The sequence below is a fragment of the Festucalex cinctus genome, chromosome 4 (genome assembly GCF_051991245.1).
Source record: "Festucalex cinctus isolate MCC-2025b chromosome 4, RoL_Fcin_1.0, whole genome shotgun sequence".
NCBI classification, from domain to species: domain Eukaryota; kingdom Metazoa; phylum Chordata; class Actinopteri; order Syngnathiformes; family Syngnathidae; genus Festucalex; species Festucalex cinctus.
In genome coordinates, this window is record NC_135414.1 from 1,802,951 (window position 1) to 1,825,658 (window position 22,708).

General features: G+C 40.6%; 1 protein-coding gene across 7 annotated transcripts in view; it reads left to right on the top strand.

Annotated features, from left to right (window-relative positions):
* Positions 1–22,708, top strand: part of tmc3 (transmembrane channel like 3) — a 587,484-nt gene that overhangs the window by 111,390 nt on the left and 453,386 nt on the right. For all 7 annotated transcript variants that reach the window (XM_077518216.1, XM_077518214.1, XM_077518224.1 and 4 more), the window contains one exon: positions 11,084–11,159. In XM_077518216.1, coding sequence (XP_077374342.1) covers positions 11,084–11,159 — 76 coding nt within the window. The remainder of the gene's footprint in view (positions 1–11,083; positions 11,160–22,708) is intronic.

A 22,708-nucleotide genomic window follows, 5' to 3' on the forward strand; every position in this document is an offset into this window, starting at 1 on the left:
GGGTGGCTTGTGTCTTTTGTGCCAGGAAACAGGCAGCATTTTTCACAGCCCCTCTCTGCACGGAGGAGAAGTTGTCTCTGCTGAACAGTCTGCGCTGGTGAGCTGGATGGATGGCGCTTATGGAGTGGACTGTTCTCTGCGTTATTTCTGATGGGGGAGTGTCGGGGCCATCCGACTGCCCCACCGTGCACCTGCTTGTGTTTTTTGCGCCAGGAAACAGGCAGCATTTTTCACAGCCCTTATGCTAGGAGGAAATGTCGGCTCCACTGGACAGTCTACGCCGGTTAGCTCGGATGGCGGTGGAGCTGAGGACGCGAACGTTGCCGCTGGGCGCAGTGGTGTACGTGGGTCGTGGAATGGATGGAGGTTCGGCGCTTGGAGAAGAGGCTGTTTGGATGGGACTGGAAAATTGGACCATTCTTTTTTGTGTGTATGGTGCTCATCGCGAACGCAGCAGCTGCTTGTTTATGAGCTAGCTTATAAGTAGTGTTGTTCCGATACCGATACTGGTATCGGCAGAGGTGCCGATACTGCATTAAAACAGTGTATCGGTATCGGTGACTACTCACAAGTAACATGCCGATACCATTAATTCCAACTCTAATATAGGATTTTGGATGCAGCATCTTGTGTCTTGCTCGTGCACGACATTCACTGGTATGTGACATGTTCACTGCATGCCGATCTAAGATATCCTATTGGCCCTTGAATGCTCTGAACCAATGGCAGGACAGCTTTTTCATGTTGAGGAAAAAAAAATCTTAAGTATCGGTATGGTATCGGTATTGGCCGATACTGCAAAGATGGGTATCGGTAACGGAGGCCAAAAAACGGTATCGGAACAACACTACTTAAAAGCAAACTTAGCTTGTAGCAAACGTGTGTGACGTCATGCATGCTGAGATCACATCTCTGATCAACTGCTGAAAGGAGGCTGATTCTGTCCTCTTTCATCTAAAAACTGCTTCAAACATCAAAGCGTATGTAGGGATGGAAGAATGTTGATTTGTTGCGATTGTATTGTATTGGTGTTAATATTTTATGTTATGTTTGTTTTTTTGTCTTTCTGAAAGCGCTTTGTGACAGTTCAGGCTGTTTGAAAGCGCTATATAAATAAACTTCAGTTGAGTTGAGTTGAGTTGAGTTATCTTGGAGGAGTTCAAAATGTCCATCCCAACTTTGCGTAAACGTGTTTTGAATACACAGTACATGTTTGCACATGCAGTGAATGGACAACTGTGGGACACCTTAGGAACTGTGACACTTCCTATAATGCTGGGGGCAAATCCTATGAATAAACAGTGCATGTTGTGCGGGGGGCTACACAAGCAATTTTGCTGGGCTTTGATTTCATGCATCAAACTAATTCCGTTATGGATGTGGGCTGCACGTTACTCATTATCGGGGACGTCAACATTCCTCTCCTCCAGGAGACAGACCTTATTCCAACATGTTGCAATGTTTCCATGCATGTTGACGTTAGGTTCCTCCTTTCAGTGAAATGATTGTTCTGGTTTGGGTTGAGCCTCCCTGCATTATTGGACCACCCCTTGGCACCTACATTATTAGGTTATGTAGAACCTGAGGTACGTGAAAGTTTGGGACTAGTGGTGGCGCGCTCAGTAGCGCCTGTGAATAATGGGTGCACTGTGGCGCGGTTACTTAATCAAAATAACCAAGAGCTAAAATTACATTCTGGCTCTCATCTGGGGGTCTTTCACCGTGTTAACGAATGTGACGTACTTACCCCTGCAGAGTGTTTTGGTTTTGAAGTGGGGAATGCCCCCTTGCCAGATCTAACTGATGGGCTGTTGTCGGATGATCAAAGGCGGCAGCTGCAGGTCCTGCTGGGGAAGCATTGGGGCCTGTTCAGCCAGGCTCTAGATGGGGTGAGCAACCCTAATTTGATTAAACATCACATTAACACTGGTAGCCACACCCCAATAAACAACGGGTACCTCCCCAGACAAGCGTAAAGAAATCAATAGACAGGTGCAGCGCTTATTGGAGGAGGGTGTCATTGAGGAGAGCTGCAGCCCATGGTCATCCCCTGTAGTTCTTGTTAAGAAAAACAACAACACGTGGCGATTTTGCATGGATTATAGGGGTCTTAATGCAGTGACTATTAAAGACTCCCATCCATTGCCCCGGGTTGATGATTCACTGGATGCATTGCCTGGAGCCCTCTGGTTCAGTACCTTGGATTTTTCCTATGGTTACTGGCAGATAGAGGTGGCCCAGGAAGACTGTGAAAAAACACCCTTCACCACTGGTCAGGGCCTTTACCAGTTCAGGTCTATGCCCATGGGACTCACCAATGCACCGGCGACATTCCAGCGGGTTATGGAGCTGGTGTTTAAGGGGCTGCCAGGGGCTGCCATGGCATATCTGCTTGGTCTATCTTGACGACATACTAATATTTAGTAAGTCGTTCGAGGAGCACCTGTTGGCGCTTGAACAGGTCTTCTCCCAGGTGGGGGCTGCTCCACTGCGGCTGAATGCGAAGAAGTGTCAACTTGCCTGGGACCATGTTGTTTTCCTTGGTCATGTTGTGACTGCTGAGGGGTTGCGTCCAGACCCCAAAAACACAGACTAGGTGAAGTCTTGGCCTTTGCCACAGTCTGCTACTGAGGTGCGTGCCTTCCTGGGTCTTTGTTCTTACTACAGGAGGTTTGTGAGGGGTTTTGCCCAGGGTGCTGCTCTCCTCTGTCAGCTCACAGGGAAGGATGCACCATTCTTATGGACCTCCGAGTGCCAGGTGACTTTTGACTTACTTCGGGATGCTCTTTGTTCTGAACCTATCATGAGGCATCCAGACTTCTCCCACCGTTTCATTCTTCATACCGATGCTTCACAGGTGGCAGTCGGGGCAGTGCTGGCGCAAGACGCCGATGGTCAGGAGAGAGTGGTCGCGTATACTAGCTGCTCTCTCACAGCAGTCTAACGCCAGTGGTCAACATACGATAGGGAGTTGTGGGCGATAGTTTGGGCAGTTCGTCATTTCAGACACTACCTGGGCCTTCGCCCCTTCACCATTGTTACGGATCACCAGCCATTGGTCGGTCTCCGACGTCTCCCAATTGACAACGACAGAACGGGGCGTCGGAGCCGTTGGGCCCTTGAACTGGACGACTGGGTAATTGTGCACAAAACTGGGGCGCAACATACTAACGCCAATGCACTATCACGGAGGCCGGTTCCCAGTGGCGAGTTGGTCGTTGGGGATGTCCATGATATGGCAGGCGGTCCCGTGCACACGGGTACCCAAACGGGGCTGGCCGATGCCCTCAGTTCTATAAGTACTGTGGTCGTCCTCCGCCGCCCCTGTAGTGGGTTCCTTTCCGAGCCACCAAGCTAAGTCAGACCAGAACTTGATTTACACACTGTCTCACAATGGGTCTCATGTCCAGGAACTCCAGCAGCAGTACTCTGACATTGCTCAGGTGTTGGTCTGGCTGGAGGAGGGCCGGAGACCCCCTTGATGGAGGTTGAAGGCAGCGAGTCAGAGTTTGAGGAGATTTTGGCGTGAGTTTCACCCGCTTGTTTCCATTGATGGACTACTGTGCAGGATTGTGTGGCTGACTGACATGGGGCGGACGACACAGGTGGTGGTCCCAGCTGCGTTGGTCTCTGAGGTTCTCTCCCAGCTGCATGGCACACCGCTGACAGCTCACCTGGCATACAGGCGTGTTGTGTCACGTGCCAGGAGTGTGTGTTATTGGCCCTGTTATTATTGGTGTGTTACTGGTTATGGACAATGATATCAGGACCTGGTGTGATCAGTGCTATGCATGCCAGAGGAGGAAGTCCCCACTGCCACAATATCAGGCCCCCATGAGAACCTCGCAGATGGTGAGAGGCCTTTCCAGCGTGTCACCGCCGACATACTGGAGTTGCCACTCACCTCCAAAGGCAACCGTTATGTCCTGGTTGTCGAGGACTATTTCACTAAGTTTGTCAACTTGTATGCCATCCGCGATCAGAAGGCCACCACGGTCGCTGAATGTCTCTTCCAGAACTATATCTTGGAACATGGGGTGATGGAGACCCTGCACACAGATATGGGAAGACAATTTGAGTCTGATGTGGTGAAACATTTGTGCCAACTGCTGGGCGTGAAGAAAATTCACACCACTCCTTATAACCCCAAATCTGATGGGATGGTTGAGAGGTTCAATAGGACGCTAATTGATCAGCTGGACAAAACCCATCTATCCTGTGAGGGGGAATCAGACTCTTTCCTGCTGCATGTTGCCTTTGCCTACAATACTGTGCACTCCAGTACTGGATTTACACCTTATTTCCTCACTCATGGCAGGGAGGCCCGGACGCCGGTTGAGATGGTCTTGGGACCAATGCTGCATGGCAGCCCGGAGGGCGTGCCCCCAGAGGACTTTGCTAGTTCTCTCCTTAGGCGTCTGGGGTCAGCTTTCGGCCAGGTAAAGGACAACAACATTGCGGCGATCAGGAAACAAAAGGCCTTCTATGATGTTAAGTTGAGGCATGATCCATATGAGGTCGAAGACCTTGTATGGCTGAATGACCCCACCGAGGGCCGCCGTAAATTGGCCCCACATTGGAAAGGGCCTTACGTAGTGAGGATAGGGATGATGAGGTGGGGGTTACTTATCAGATTGGTAGCCCGTTTGAGGACTCACCTTTGCAGACCGTCCACTATGACAGGTTGCAGCGTTACAATCTGCCTGTGGTTTTTCCCAGGGAGGGCTCCAGTGGAAGACTCCCTCTCCTCCCTCTCCTGCCCTGCTCATGGCACCGCCAGATGATGGCCTGGCTCATTGATAGGGACGGAGATGGTGCTTCTGCACAGTGTTTGGGTGAGTCTCCTGTTGCAGAATTTGAAGCTTCTAGGCTATCACGTTTCGGTAGGCCCTCACGACCTCCTACCTGGCTGGGGGTATATGTATGGGGTTGATCATTTTGTGTAGGCCTGTGTTTTACAACTTGTATGGGTTAGACATGCCTGTAATTTTGTTAAAACCCTGTTGATTTCAAATGTATTGTATTTTGTGTTGGGGTTGACAATGCTTTTAAAAAAAAAAAAAGTAAAAAAAAAATTGAATTGTACGGTTAATTTTGTGTTTCGCTGTTTTGTGGTTGTGTTGTGTTGTTTTTTCCACCTGTTGGATGTTTCGGGTGTATTGTTTGTGATTGTTTTTTTTTTCTCCTTCTTTTGTTTAATCTCGTTTATGTAAACGAGGACATTTCTTCTAGTTAGGGGAGGACGCATGTACGCGTTAAAAGGAAGGTCGCGGAATGATGACGGGAGAGCGAAGCGACGGGGGGAAGGAGAAAAGAGTTTTGGAGAGAGTTGTGGAATAAACGGGGCAGTCAGCGTTTGCTCCCCAAAAGCAATACATGTTCTTGTGTATTTTTTCCTCACGGAGAGTGTTCCGGAACGCGACACACTCGCTAGCAGGCTAAAAACACGTCCCCTAGTTAGAGAGTACCCATTGCTTATTTTCATACACTTCTATTACAATTTGGACTTTTGTGCTTATATTATACTTTATAAGGTCATATAATTTAAACAACTTTGACTGGATAAACATACCCTGAGTATGATAAAAAAAACTACTTTATGAATAATTCGCATAGCCCGTTTCTGTTAGATTACTAGTGGATTGATTGTACATTGATAAGTGTTCCCCTACACTTCAACACAATAGTTGAAGTATGGTTGTATCAACGTGCAATAAAGTATACGAAGTGCATTTTCATCCAAACAATATTTCACTTTATTAATAATTGAGAGGCATTTGGAGATTTTTGTTTTTATATGTCTGACGTGGGACTTCCATGTCAACTTCTTATCGATTATCACTCCTAAAAATTTGTATCTCATTTACATTTTCAATCTGAACACCGTCAATAACTATATGCAAATCATAATTATTCTTAACATTACCAAACGTCATAACTTTTGTTTGACATAAATTTAGAGATAATTTATTTATGTCCATCCACTTTTTGATAGATTTTAACGCTATGTTAACAACATTTACCAACTCATAATAAGAATTACTACTATAAAATATATTTGTATCATCTGCAAATAATATTAGCTTTAGTAACTGTGATACATTAAAAATATTGTTTATGTATACATTGAAAAGCTTTGGTCCCAATATGGAGCCCTGGGGAACACCACAAACAATGTCAAGTTCTTCTGATATATATTGGCCCATTTTGACGTATTGTACTCTTCCTGTTAAGTAACTTTTTATCCAGTCTCCAGCAATACCACGTATACCATATTGTCCCAGTTTATTGATCAGGATTGTATGATCTATTGTATCAAATGCTTTTTTTAAATCAACAAAGATACCAACTGCATATTTTTTCTCTTCCAGAGCATTTGTAATTCCTTCTATTGCATCAATTATTGCATGGAGGTAGTTCTTCCAGTTCTAAAACCACATTGTCCTTCATTTATTATTTTATACTTCTCGAAGAAGTTTTCAAGTCGATAGTTAAAAAGCTTTTCCAAAATTTTTGAAAACTGAGGCAATAGAGAAATTGGTCTGTAATTAGTAAAACTGTGTTTGCCGTCATTTTTATACAGAGGTATTACTTTGGCGATTTTCATCTTATTCAGGAAACAACCAGATTCAAATGATAAGTTAAAAATGTAAGTTAATGGTTTTACAATATTTAGAATGACCCTTTTAACCAAAAACATATCAATGTCATGACAGTCAGTTGATGTTTTACTTTGGCACATATGGACAATGTTTATCACTTCCTTGTCATTGATTGCTGAAAAAAAAAGTGAGGACGGATTTTTAGTAATTGTTATGTTTTGGTTGCTCCCTCCATGGTTTGGAATACCCGCTGCCAACTCTGGGCCAACATTTACAAAGAATTTGTTAAAATTATTTACGACATCATTCATGTATATGTATCATATCCATTAGTAAAATAATCAGGATACATTGTTTTTGCAGATTGTTGCTTAATTAAACCATTGAGAACACCCCAAGTTCTTTTTACATCGTTTCTATTTTCTGATAATAATCTTCTATAATATAACTGTTTACTATGTCTAATAATATCAGTTAATTTATTTTTGTATCTCTTATATCTTAATTCAGCATCCTTTGTTTTTGATTGTATATACAATCTGTAGAGATTATTTTTTATATTATTATATTTTTTTCTTCTTACAAGCATTAATTATTCCTTTTGTTAGCCAGGGCGTTTTTCTATGTCTTTTCTTAATACAATATTCCATCCTCGGACAATATTCATTATACAAATGGCAAAATATATTCACAAATTTACTATAAGCACTATCAACATCTTGGTCCATATAGACTGAACTCCAATCCTGGCGCTCTAAGCTATTGTTCAGAGCATTGATTGTTTCTTCATTTCTTATTCTCTTAGAAGTAATTATTCTTGAGTTGGCCATTCTTTTAAGTTCACAATTGTAAACTGTATAAACAGGTAAATGGTCAGTAATATCACAAATAAGCACACCACTAGAGGTATGTTTCTCCATGGTATTCGAATTTTTTTTAATCAATAATTGTAGCACTGTAAGCTGTTATTCTTGTTGGTTTTGTTATTGTCGGGTATAAAGACAGACTATACATAGTATCAATGAAATCATCAGTGGCTTTTTGTTTGGCTGGATTTAGCAAATCAATGTTAAAGTCACCACAGATAAAGTTTTTTGGTTCACACAGGAAAATAATTTGTTCATCCATTCGTTAAATTCATCTACACTTGAATTAGGAGCCCTATATACACAACTTACAATAACATTTTTCATTCTTCCATTTAAAATCTCCACAGTTAAACATTGCATAATTCCATCAATTGTCATTGTCATATCAGACAAACCAATATATTTTACAGATTTATGAATATATATATATATATATATATATATATATATATATATATATATATATATATATATATATATATATATATATATATATATATATATATATATATATATATATATATATATATATGGCTGGCAACCAGTCCAGGGTGTTCCCCGCCTACTGCCCAGAGCCAGCTGAGATAGGCGCCAGCACCCCCCGCGACCCTTGTGAGGAATAAGTGGTCAAGAAAATGGATATATATATATATATACATATACATATATATATATATATATATATATATATATATATATATATATATATATATATATATATATATATATATATATATATATATATATATGTATAATAATCAATATTGAACCAGGTTTCTGTAATGCCTATAATACTGAAGGGATGAACAAATTGATATAAATACTCTTTGATATAATCACTATTGAAATGTATGATGGACAATTTGTCCTCTAAATCCACACACTTGTTGTACTGATCCTGAGTTAAATATTGTCAATTACTAGCAGTAGATGATAAAAAACGGTCAGGGTCAATCTCTGTAACCAAATCGCCTGTGTTATATTCATCATTGTCAAAGGTTTGTTGCTCCACTTGCTCCTGCTGAAGAATTTTTAGTAACATGTCCATGTCATTACTTGGCAAAGTCAGTGTCTTTGGTGTAACAAGCATAATGGTGTTGTGGTGAGTCACGTGTCATGTTACTTTTACTCTCACTTGTATTTGTCAAGCTCCTCCATTTTCTTCACCACCAACACTTTAGCTTCTTCAGGAGTCCTGTTCAATTTAATGAAAATCTTGCAGTTTGATACCCACGTATGCTGAATCTTGCGCTGCCTTTTCAGTTGTCTTGCCCTTTTTGCTATCTCGGCATTCCTCTTTGTCAAATGTTCATTTATGTATACGTCAGTACCTTTCAACTTGCGTCGTTGTTTAAGTAGTGCCATCTTGTTCTTTCGACCACTGAATCTCATTACGACAATGGGCGGTTGTCCATACTTGGTGGACAATGGATGGCACGCTTCAATATCTTTCAAGTCCATCTCTATTCCCTTGCTTTGTAAGTATGATCCCACTTGTTGCTCCGAATGAATGCAAGTCCTCTTCACTGGGCTCCCCACCATCCAGTGTAGTCACCGCTCACGCATAAGAGCGCAGTCTGATCTTAATGCCGGTGATTACCGCCTCATTTATTCGGGTGCATTGCTCTAAGTCATCGACCCGTTGTTCAAGTTCCGCGATCCGTTGCGTCTTTTTCATGTTTTCCTCTCTCAGTTGCTTTACCTCTTCTATGGAGTTAAATATGGTGCAAAAGTAACTCGTAAAAAAAAATGTGTACCTGTAGAAAAAAGTAGAAATTTTTATTTGTAAATAGCGTGATTTGTACCTGTAAAAAAAAATGTACGTAAAAAAAGAAAAAAAATTGTGCGTAAAAAAAAAAAAATTATCTGTAAAAAAAAATGTGTACCCGTAAAATAGAAAAGGTGTACTGAAAAAAAAAGGACGTTAAAAAAAATTGGACGTAAAAAAAAAAATGTACGTATAAAAAAAATTGTATGTGTAAAAAAAAGAATTGTACTGCAGGCTGTTAGCGCGTTTATTCTCGGAGCCATGTTTCCCCGCTGCGCGGTCCGCCGAGGCGTTGGCAGCGGCACTGGCAAGGTCCCGGTGCGGTACTCAACCGACAAACACAAGCGAATCTCCACACAGCACGATACGCCTTCTACTCACGTGCTGATTCCAGCTCACTCGATCGTTCGGTTTCGCTTACACGCTACTCCAGTTTGAAGCTCAGCCAAATCACACCGGCCGCTTCCGCCAGCCCCGAACGCTGTCACTCGCCAAGCTGAAGGCTGTCTAGCCGATTCCAGCTGAGCTCACTCGGTCGTTCGGTGTCGCTTACACGTCACTCCAGTTTGTGGCTCAGCCAAATCTCACCGGCCGCTCCCGCCAGCCACCGAACGCTGTCACTCACCAAGTTGAAGGCTGTCTAGCCGATTCCAGCTCACTCGGTTGTTCGGTGTCGCTTTCACTATTAGCATTCAGCTTTCAGCATTCCCACGCAATTTCTCCAGAAACTGCACATAGTCTAGTTCTATTTAACAACCATAAAACTCTGCAGCCACCTCTCCTAGATGATTCCATACCTCCACAGGTATTTCACCACAGACAACTACTTTTCTACTTTTCATCCTTGCAGTGCTTTCTCACTGACTAATTGTACATTTCACAATATTCCTTCTCTCATTTTTCACATTCATCAGCTCCTCGAAGCATTATTTCCATCTATCCAGCACATCACAGTCAACAAATTTCTATCTCTATCTTTAATCAGCCTAAAGTTCTGTACATTGTTTACATCTCTATTTCTGTGTCTGGCTACGTTAAAATCTCTCTCACCTTCTTTACTTCTAACCTCGCATACCTGTCATTATGTGCCTATTTTTTCACTTTTAATACTTAAACACGCCGAAAAGTGGGCACTGTTATCGACGTAAATTCACAATTAATGGAAATGCAGCTCTGGATTTCATGAGGGATTGGACTGCAACTTGAAATCCATATTTTTTCCCCACAGAACTATTATCATTGTCGTACTATCATTGAGCATAGTAACATAGTAACATGTTTTATATTAATATTGAAAACATACAGCAATTACAGGTACAGGAGTTCAGAGATTATTACCTCTATTATTTTAGATGTATGTTATTGTAATTTTTATTCTCCACATTTTTTTGCCGCCTAACAACTCCCACATAATACTTACAATTTACACTGCTCAAATTTCAGCTAGCTTAAAAAATTCACGACTCTCGGGGTATATATATCGTCTGATTCCACATCACTTACAGTATTTGCACAATTTAACATTTAATATAAACTTTTTTCCCATATATTTTCAATGGGACAGACACTGAACTTTTCACTTTTCACGCCAACTTCCATACATATAACTTATCATCATTACCAGGTGTCTGATACTGATCGGTGGCACAGTTGGTAAAGTCCATTGCCCAGTAACCAGGAGGTCATAATTTCAGAATGTATCTCTCAATTTACTTCTTAAGCATTCCACATGCATTCAAAATCTTAGCATTCAGCTTTCAGCATTCCCACGCAATTTCTCCAGAAATTGCACTTAGTCTAGTTATTATTAAGATGCTTATTGACTATTATGCTTTGTTTTCCAGGCATGCCAGAGAGATAGTACTGAAGTATGAGGGACGCCTGACAAGAACCAGAGGCTATCAAACAGCAGGAGCTGATGTATGTATTGTATACAATATTACAATCACACTATTTCTAGATTTACAAAAGTTGCCATAAACAGCCAAACAATCATGTGTCGCACAAAGCAAAACATCCCAAACAGGTGGGCACAGGCACGATGCCTTCTTATGTTTGTTTGTTTATTGAACATATAAAGATATAAACATAAACAAGCAGGAGATAAAAAATATATATATACTTGTACAATCATTAGTGATAGTTTACGTGTTCAAAGGGAATAGGAAGAAGTTGAAAACGTATCTAATCCTACCACTTATTCTTTCTCTCTTTTGGCTTATTTCATTATTAAAACAGTAAATTAATGCATTTCAATAAAAGAAAATGTGTAATCCTGCTCGTGCATACAAATGCACTTTAACACATACGTACATTTGCCAATAATGTATATACATGAAATTCATAGGCATACAGAATAATAATACATCCTCATACTCACATATACAATTTTCATTATACTGGTACATCGAAAAAAAAAAATTACATTTCAGCAATTTTACCAGCTCATGTCTGGTTTAAATAATTACTCTTGAACTTTGCTTTTAAACATTTTTCTTAACTCAGCAATTGACTTGCATCTTTTCAGGTCAGTACCAAAATTATTCCACAAATTAACACCTCTTACAGAAACACACCTTTGCTTAATATTTTTTGTTATTATAATTTTTTGTTGACACTTGTACCCCTTATGTCATAAGGACTCTCTCAAATTTCAAACAGCTTCTGAGTACTGTGGCAGAGTAGATTGTCGTGTACTTTGTACATTATTTGTGCTATTTTAAACTCAACCAAGTCATAACATTTCATTGTATTTAGTTTAATAAATAGGGAATGTGTTGTTTCTGTATATTTTGATCCATTAATAATTCTTATGGCTCGTTTTTGCAGTTTGAAAACAGTATTTGTTTTATATGCGTTTCCCCAGATTTCCACACAATAAGTCAAATACGGTAATAATAATGAACAGTATAATGTGAATAATGATTTCTTATTCAGGACATCCTTAGTTTTATAGTGTATATCTATGATTTTTGACATTTTCCTTTTGACATTTTCTATGTGTGACTTTCAACATAATTTATCATAAATAACTACTACTACTACAAGTGTATTTTCATACACCCTTTCTATTTCAATTGAATTCACCATCATTTTGACTTGATGAGTGATTTGTCTAGTGCCAAAAACTTTAACTTGGTTTTGTTTAAAATAGGGCTGGGCGATAAATCGAATTAATTCGATTAATTTGTCCATTGAAAGTGCCACAATGTGAAAATGAGCTAAATCGTGAAATCGAGGTGCTTATAAATAAATACACATCATCTAACCTTGAGCGGCTCGCTTCGGTTTACACTCGTTGTTTTGGGGTCCTTCGTTTGGTGGCTGGCGCGCTTGCTGATGACGTCACCCTACTATAGCGAAGCTGCGGTATGTGACATCATCAGTAGGCGGACAGGTGCCCGCAACAGCCGTACAGGTAGTCCACATCACCGTCTGTTTTTTTTTCCCCGTTTCTTTTCACTCACACAAACACGCACAGAAATTAATGAAAAAATTAATTCATTAATCTGATGTGTATCGCGCACAAGTTTGAAAGCAAACGTAACGTCTCTGCGTGAGCCTGACGCAGAAGTATACTGAGGCCTTTACATGGTCTCCCAGGCGGCGAAGCCAACCCACGGCAACCGGCAGCGAAGGAAATTGACGGTTCCAAATCACCGGGAGCCCCACATCAGCTACTTTGGCCAAACGGTACGCTGTCTACTCGCGCACATTGTCTTGCTCCAGAAGACCAGGAAAAGGGACTCATGTTCGGCTTTTACAAGAGCGACGTAGAGCAAAGTAAAAGCGTGTGCAAAGTTTGCCGAATAGCTATTAAAACGAAAAATAGCAGGCAGCACAACTAACCTCTTCCAGCACTTGCGCCAAATGCATCCGAAAGAATGGGAGGAATGCTCACGTCTTCGAGAGTGCGGCGTGGCTAACGCTAGCAAAGATAAGTACACACACAACTTGAGCTGTATTTAGTACCGGGGGAAACATTGTGACATGCACCAGAGCTTGTCTTTTGCCAGAGTCAGTTGACAGGCTAGTTTTGCTTGTAAGGAATTTGAGTTTATTACAATAAAAGGTAGTGTTGATTATTTTAACGCTGTTGATCTTGAAGTTTTGTTATATACAAATGTTATTGTGAGTTGAGTTGTATATTTGCAGAATACTGGATGTGTGGTTTACAATACCTGTTTACAATTTTTAGAACTACTTACTTGTGGCAATTAAGTTATGTAAAAGCTATGAGTAGTTTTTTCTTGCACAAGATATATATGTGACATTTAAGTTGAGCAAAAGATATGAGTAGTTTTTTTGCTCAAGCTATATGTGGCATTTAAGTTGAACAAAAGGCTATGAGTAGCTTTTTTTGCACAAGCTTTATGGCATTTAGGTTATGCAAAAGCCATAAGTAGTTTTTTTATGTTGAGCAAAAGGCTGTGAGTAGTTTTTTTTTTTTTTTTTTTTTTTGCACAAGTTATGTTGCATTTAAGTTATGCAAAAGATAGGAGTAGCTTTGAACAAGCTATGTTAAATTTACCGTAAAACTGATAAAAAAAAATTGTGTACGTTATTGTCTGAACATTTTGCACAAGATTAATTTTTGAATAAATCAAACCTTGTTTAAATGTTTTTTTTTTCTTTAAACTTTTGATTAAAATCGAGTAAAATCGGAATCGTCCAGAATGACAGAAAAAAATCGAGATTTTATTTTTTGGCCATATCTCCCAGCCCGAGTTTAAAATAAGTTTAATGATAATTTGTTCATGTCAAACCAATTTTTTTAATGTGTTCAAATTTTTTAGCTGCTTCAGGTTTTCTCCTGAACAGTAGACAGTTGTGTCATCAGCAAATAAGACACTTTTGAATACTTTTGAGACACAACAGATATCATTTATGTACAGTATAAATAGTTTAGGGCCTAGCACAGCCCCTTGGGGAACTCCATGAGTAATCTTCAAGTGTTTTGATTGTATATTGTTAAACTGCAAATACTAATATCTATTTTCCAAATAACTTTTTATCCATATGTATGCTAAACCTCTTATACCATATCTCTCCAATTTATTCATTAATATGGAATGGTCTATGGCAGTGGTGCCCAAACTACAGCCCGGGGGCCATGCTAAAAAGGGCATTTGACTCAGTTCAAATAAAATAAACAAAACAAAAATGTTTGGAGACGGTCAAAGTAAGAAGGGAGGGGATCGAAAAACAGGTGCCATTAAAGGTTATTTTCGTTAACTAAAACTAATGAAAAAACTCAAACTAAAATTCAATAAACAATATTGTTACCGAAATAAAATAAAAACGAAAATGCTTTTTAAAAAACAAAAACTAACTATAATTATTAAACATTTCCTTCGTTTTAGTCTTTGGTAATTAATTTAATGCATGAGCCTTTGGGGATGATTTTAAATGTGATTTTTAGTAGGTTTATTTTGATATAAACCGGAATAATGACGTTTGAAAGTATGTCACACAGAGGTGATGTCATCTAGCAGCAGCCAATAGAAAAGCACCTTCAGGACTTCCGGTCGAAACACCGTCGCAATGGCTGCGTGTTGAACGAGCTCCCGACAGAACCAGTTAATTTTCAAAAATTCCCCGATTCAAACGAAGAAAATCAAGTCGACAATAATTTGAGAACGCAGGGGTAAGAGAACTACCAATAATTTGAACTGAAAGAGTAGAAAAGAAAGCGGTGGGAGGAAATACACCAGGCGGGAGCGCTAACGACACAGGGCTAACGGTGCAAGCTAACGGACAACGACGGTGATAAGGCAAACTATCGATGGGAAAATGACGGATGTGGAGATAATCTTGCGCGAAATAAGGGATTTTCGCAGAGAGAACAAAGAAACAATTTGATATCCTCAAAGAAGATATTTTGAAGGCGAACAAGAGATTGGACGAAGCTGAAGAGCGAATCTGAAAAGTGGAGGAAATGGCCCAAAACACAGAAGTAGTGGTAGCAGAAATGCTAAAGCTACACACAAACATGAAAGATAAACTGCTGGATTTGGAGGGTCGCTCCCGGCGTGAGAATCTGAGGATTTATGGAGTTCCGGAAGGTGCCAAGGCAGACTCGCCGACTTGTGGAAAAGTTACTCCGGGAAGGACTTGACGTGCCGGAGAGCGACCTGGATTTGAAGATTGAAAGGGCGCACAGGTCAGCTGGGCCGCAACCACCGGACGAAGCGCCACCGCGTTCCATTATTGTTAAGTTCTTGAGCTTCGTGAGTAAAGAGACGCTGCTTCAAAAAGCCTGGCAGGGGAGAGGATTTACATGGCAGGAAAAACACATTAACCTGGATAATGCCTATTCACCGTTGATCCTAAAAAAAACGACGTCAGTTTACTGAGGTTCAAAAGGCCCTGAAGCAAGATCACATCCCATTTCAGACCCTCTTCCCTGCTAGACTGAGAGTCAGATACAAGGATTCGCGAAAACTCACAAAACTTCGTGTTGTGAAATCATGAAAGCCGAAACCCTCATCTGAGCAAATATGAGGTAGGTCCAGTTAACGTGGTTGGAGAAAAACATTGAAGAAAAATCGTAAGAAAAAAAATTGCCAGTAGGTGGCGCTATCAGTAAGATGAAATATAAGTTCGTAGATGTCTTTAGGGCTGGACTCTCATCAATTGTGTGAAATTTTGAGAAGATAGGATTATCTGGGTCAAGTTAAAGCAGCTTTTATTGCCACGAAAAATTACCAGACTTTGCGGCACCGTTGCGGCCACGCCCTTTGGCGAAAAGTTACAATATTCGGTGTGGGGTATGATCAACATCTTAAGGCTTTTCTGACCAATTTTCAACTGGATCCCTTCTACGCGCTTGGCACAGTAGCTAAAAACGTAAAGTATGACATTTATTGTCACCACTAGGTGGCGCTATATGTATAACTGAATTTTATCATATTAATGTTTTCCGGCCATGACTATTAAGTTGCATGAGAAATTAGAGATTTTTTGGAGCTTGTACATGGGAGCTATTAAGCATTTTGTCTTTCTGGACAAATGAAATTTTCAAGGCAATTTTTGATGCCCCGCCCCTGTCATATAGTATTTCGAAAAGTCAAGATTTTTTGCCCAGTTGTTGTCTCACGTCTTGAGATGATAAATGCCAAGTTTGAAGTCAATTGGATGAAAAATGTTTGCAAAGGGGGAAAAAGCATGACCACAGTGAATGTGCCAAAATGGGCAAAAATTGGACATTCATAGCTCACTTCCTGTAAATTTTAGGAAATGGCTACTATTTACTTTTTTGTGCGTCTCGGGGTGCTACACGTGCCTGCCAATTTTCGTAGCTCTCGGTCAAACGGGCCGGGATTGGTTTTTATTTTTCTACACTAGGTGGCGCTATAGAGTCGCGTTGTTATGACAACTTCATAATATCAAATTTTTCGCCGGGCCCGAAGAGATTGCAAAGTTTGGTGAGGTTTCGTAAATGTTTAGGCCCTCAAAAATGCGATCATTTACAGAGAAGAAGAAGAAGAAGAATTCTTACAAAAACAAGAGGGACCTCGCAGCGGTCGCTGCTCGGGCCCTAATAATAAATTTGAAGAAAGAACTAGATGATTTAAAAACACAAGACGTACAAAAGAAACTTCTTTTTACAAAACAGCAGTATTATGAGGCAGGAGGGAAATTATTGAGACTTTTGTCATATAGATTAAGAAAACAACAAGCAGAAAGGACTATATACAAAATAAAGAACCCGAGAACAAAGGCAATAGAAACAAGTCTGGAGAAAATTAAACAATGCTTTTACAACTACTATACAACACTATACTCTCAATATCAAACTGGGAGTGATGCACAGATCGAGTCTTTCCTGTCCCAATTACAGCTACCAAAGGTTACAGAGGCTCAAAACGACAAATTAATGACAAGAATAACAGAGAACGAAATCAAATTAGCAATAGGGAAGTTAAAAAGGGGGGAAATCTCCAGGAACGGATGGTTATAGCTCAGAATGGTACCAAACTCTACAGGAACAGCTTATACCAATGCTTGAAAAGACATTTAACTGGGTTTTGGAAAAGAAGGTAATTCCCGCTTCATGGAAGGACGCAATGATAACGGTTATTCCCAAGGAAGGGAAAGATAAGCTAGAATGTGGGAGTTACCGTCCGATTAGTCTTTTGAATATTGATTATAAACTATTTACCTCTATAATGGCAAGAAGGATAGAGGTAATATTACCAGACTTGATCCATTTGGACCAGACAGGTTTCATTAGACTTAGACAAACTCAAGACAATATTAGGAAAACGCTACACATAATAAAATATGTTACTGAACAAAAATTGCAGACGCTGATACTAAGTTTCGATGCGGAGAAGGGATTCAACTCGGTAAATTGGTCTTTCTTATATAAAGTACTTGCAAAATTTGGCTTCCAATCAAACCTGATTGATGTTTTTACTGCACTATACGACTCTCCTTCTGCCAGAATCAAGATCAATGGAGATCTTACTCACCCTTTCACTCTGGAGAGAGGTACGAGACAGGGCTGTTGTGCCTCACCACAACTCTTTGCACTGTTTATTGAGCCACTGAGTCAATGGATTAGACAAAGACGAGATGTGAAAGGGGTGAAAATGGCTTCGGAGGAGCAAAAACTGTCTCTATTTGCAGATGACTTACTGCTATATATTACTGTAGCAATAATTGGGTCGTCTTTTAGACGAATTAATAATCTGGACGTTAGGGAGGTAAATTGTATTTACCTCGATAACCTCTAGGGGCACCACGTTGGCTTTGCTTTGGGTTAACAGGAGCAAACAACGACCAAAATCCTTTCTTCATCAGTCATTTATAATCTAAAGTCGCCACACTCGATATTCAGTGGTTCGTTGTACTAACAAAAGAATAATAATCGACTCGGAAACACAGATGACTTAGGCAGAATAGAGTTAATAAAACATGCATTTATTCACGATTGCTACACTACAGAATCAAAACACTGCCTAACTAACTATCCTACCGTCAGAAGAAAAGAGATCAAAATAAAGCTAATCAAAATAGGGAAAGAATGCGAACGAATAAGGAAACAGGAAAAAGAGAAATTTAACTTGCCAGGTCTGTGATATGTTTCAAATGTAAGTTCCACACAGCAGTATGTCGAATTGGAGGAAATCAAATGTGCACTTACGAGTTGGATACTGCGTAGAACGAGCAGAAACGGGAGGTCTTTGGAAAAGGGGGAAAAATAGTCAATGTTCGTTCAAAAAGGCAAGAAAAATCAAAAAGGGGCTATTTCACAGGTGAGCAAGGGAGCCGCTCGGGGGCTGACGTAGTTGCGCAGCTCGTCCCTTGATTGGTCGGCGAGGTGTTTCCCGGGCGAGTTTGGTTCTGCCGGACAACTGTCCGACTCCAGGTGTTGGAGCTCGGTTCGCGGCGTGCCTGCGTACGGGGAAGACCCGCAGTTGGAGGTGCGCTTGCACAGCGGTGGGGCGCCACCGAATAGCAGGTGAGATGCGGTGCGGCTTAGGTGCACAACCTTGAGTCCGGCGGTACGTTGCAAGTGTACCCCGGGGCCGCGGAGCTCGCTGCTGGCGGACAGTCACCGATGGTGCAGAAGAAAAAAAAAAGGGAAAACAAAGAAAAAGGGAGTAAAAGAGTGTCTTTGGGGTCAGCGTTGCAATTTGCACCTGCTTTGGTGTGGCGTGGAGCGAGCGTCGGCTCTCGTGGCAATGGTTTCTGCCAGGAACAAAAGGGGGCCACATGCTGGACAAGTTTCTTGGAAAAAAAGAGTCAGTGGGCAAGCTGGGCTACTTGCAGGTGAAGAGGCATTGGGGGGACGAGAGATCGGAAGAAGAGCGGAAGAAGAGAAGAAGAGAGAGAGAGATCCTCTCGTCTTTTTAAAGTCTATGGGCGGGGCTTCAGGAGGGAGTGGCAAACCCTTCTGTTCGCTCACGCAGACTTAAAAAAAAAGCAAATTATTAAAGGGATTAATAATTTGGCATTAAATTTGGTCAGTCTGGCAAATCAGTTTTCCCACACAACCCGTTTAGCACACATCGTAATTAATGCATCATAAACTAATTTGTGAGGTCGTTCTTGAGCCTAATCTGACTGAACTGAAAGATATTGATTACCTTCCATTCCTTATGGAGTACAAATGACATAGGATGTTCATACACACAAAGACATAACATGAATCATTCATAGTTCAGTTGTCTGTCAAGAATTATCATGGTATAAATGTGTAAAATGCGGTTACTTGTATGAATTGTCACTAAGGATAGTTCCAAGTTTCACCACTTGACGGTGCTGTTGCTCCATCTAGGCATTCGAGGAGTGCCCCCTGGAGGGGTGACGCCAGATAGTCCCCCCTGGTTGATAAGAAACTTCATAAACATTCCTTTGATCAGTCATTTGTATATTCCAATTCATTGAAGGCGTTTCTCGGGCTCCGGGAAGTCGGGGCCCGAATAGACTCCTTCGGCAGACGCATAAATTCCTTTGTCACCTGGTCAGCGGCTTCAAAAGAGCTTTGTTGGTGGTTGTGTGACCACCTGCAGAGCTAACCAAGCTTAGATCCTGTCTGAGCTGTGGAATGTTTATGCGACTGCAGAGAGTTTGCTTTTGAAGAAGCAAACCAGAAAAAAAATTAGAGGGTGGCTTGGGCCATAGGCCATAGTTGTTACAATTACATATCCAACACAGACACTTTCAAATTTGATGGACAGCTTTTTTTTTCTTCTTCTTCTTTTTTTAGAGCTCAGAATTGTTCATTCGGTAGTCTTACCGATTCAACGTCTTATCATCATTGCTCTTTTTTTTTTGTGTGTGTGTGCGTGCGTTTGCGTGCGTGCGTTTGCGTGCGTGTGTGCATGTGTGTACAAATACGTCTAAATTTATACTCATTAATTCACCTAAAACCTTATAAAAATCCCATTACCCTTCACCTTAACCAGGTACTTCAAAGTCTCGCCAGAGTCGTGAAGTTCAAATGGTCAGGAGACCAGAGAAAAGGTAAAAAAAGATAAAGAAAGATAAATCAAAGTGAAATCGCACTCCACCCAAACCCGCCACCCGCCACGACCCAGGCCCCGCCACCAAACCCCCGAACACACCCCGACCCCCAACAGCCCATACCTCCACCCCCCCCAAACAAGCCGCCACCCCCCACAACGACTGGCAAGCTCTACCCTTACACCGTGAATGTGGCCCCACCCAGTGTATATACAAGTGTGTGCGTGTGGTGCATTAAAATAGAGAGCAGGTGAGTCGGAGCAGGGGGAAAAAAAAAAAAATTCCCCTACTCCGACCCACCCGCATCCCAAAAAAAAATGAATATGTATATGTGTGGTGCATTAAAAAAGGAAATGGAGGGACAAAGTGATGGGGCAGGGACACAGATGGGGGGACCACAGCGCTGCTAGGCACTGCAGTCTATCCCCCCTGATGGCTCCCTACCCCAGCTCACCCCTCCCCTTGGACATTGAGTTGAAGGGTGAAGAGGGTGTTTCCACCCTTCCCCACCCCACCAAGAAATGTGTTGTGTGCCCGATGTGTATATTTACAAAGTGTATAGTGCAAAACTAGTGAAGTGAGTAAGAGGAGCGACCAGCGGGGCCTCCCCCAACCCGGCGGGTGCAGGTGGCATGAAGATGAGTATCGGCAGTATTTTTGTGAGCACTGGAGACAAATGTCTGAGTCAGATAGTCCCATTTTTTTCATCATATATTGTGTAATATATGTTCTATGAAGTATCTTATATTGGATAAGTTACAAATTTGTATGTTTTATCATTTTAAATACATTTTCACAGATTTGGGTCCAAAAGTCTGGTTCCGGAACTATAGACAAGTCTTTTTTCCATTTTAAAGTCGGCAAAAACATTTTATTTGTATATAAAAATAACATATATTTTTGATATTTTTTTTGTTGTTGTTGGAGAAAGCTTTATAATATCTTTAGCTAAGACAGGCAGTTGGAGCGTATCCTGAAGTGTTGGGATTTGTTTCTTAACCATATTTTTAACTTGCAGATAATGTAAGAAATTTCCGTTTTTTATTTCATATTTTTGGACCAAACTTGTATACGATATAAACTTATTATCTGAGAAAAGATGATAAAGGTGTGTAATTCCTTTCTGCTCCCATAAGCTTAAATGGAACACATGATTATTAAGTTGAAAGTCGGGGTTATGCCAAATGGGAGAGAGTCCACAGGGGGCCAATTGGGAGTTAGTCATTTCTAATGCCTTCCACCAGGCAGTCAGGGTGGCGGCTATCATTGGGTTTTTAAAACAATTATGTCGTTTTATCGATTTTGTAATAAAGAGTAAATCTGAGAGTCTAAGATTATTACAATCCTTCTGCTCCAATTCCAACCAACAGTTAGTATCTCTGTTGGGTTGTGTCCATAGCATAAGATATTGTAGTTGATTAGCTATATAGTAGTACATAAAGTTTGGTGCCTCTAAACCTCCTTTAGATTTACTTTCCTGAAGAGTAGATAGACTAATTTTAGCTTTTTTTTTTATTCCAATAGAATTTTATGATAGCAGAGTCCAGCGATTGGAACCAGTTAGACGGATGGAATCATTGAAAATAAATAATTTATCTTTGGTAAAACTTTCATTTTTAAAGTAGCTTTTATAGTAGCTAACCGAGGAAAGAGATAGGAAGATTATTCCAGCGCTCCAGGTCACTACGGATGCTATCCAATAATGGTAAAAAATTTAAAGAAGTTAATTCAGTTAACTTAGGTGAGATTTTAACACCTAAGTATTTTAAATTACCTGTGGGAAAGGAGTAGTGTGGATCCAGACTTGTAGGGTTCCATGAATTTTCTGTAATAGGTAATAATGTTGATTTTGTCCAGTTAATAGAGTAATCTGATAAGTGAGAGAATTTAGTTATTAAGTTAAATGCTTCCCCTAACGAGATAGCAGGTTCTTCTAAATAGAGTAATATATCATCGGCATATAGATTAATTTTATGTTCTATTGTCCCGGAGTGGATTCCTTGGATCCGTCTATCCTGACGTATAGCTAATGCAAGCGGCTCAATAAATATAGCAAATAATAAAGGAGACATTGGGCACCCTTGTCTTGTACCTCTTTGTAGAGTAAAACTCTGTGATGTAATCCCATTAGTAGTAACTGTAGCTTTAGGAGAATCATATAATATTGAGACCCATTGAATGAATGACTCCCCAAAGCCGAATTTATTTAAGACGGCAAAGAGGAAGGACCAGTTAACTTTATCGAAGGCTTTTTCTGCATCCAGCGAAATAACAACTGCCTTTTTATCATACCGCTGTGACATACTAATTAAGTTAAAGAGCCTCCTAATATTATTAGTAGAATGACGACCTTTAATAAAACCTGTTTGATCGCTATGAATAATTGTCGAGATTACTGTCTCTAGTCTAGATGCCAAGGCCTTGGCGATAATTTTAATATCGGTATTAATTAGTGATATCGGTCGGTAACTTGACGGGAGGGTGGGGTCTTT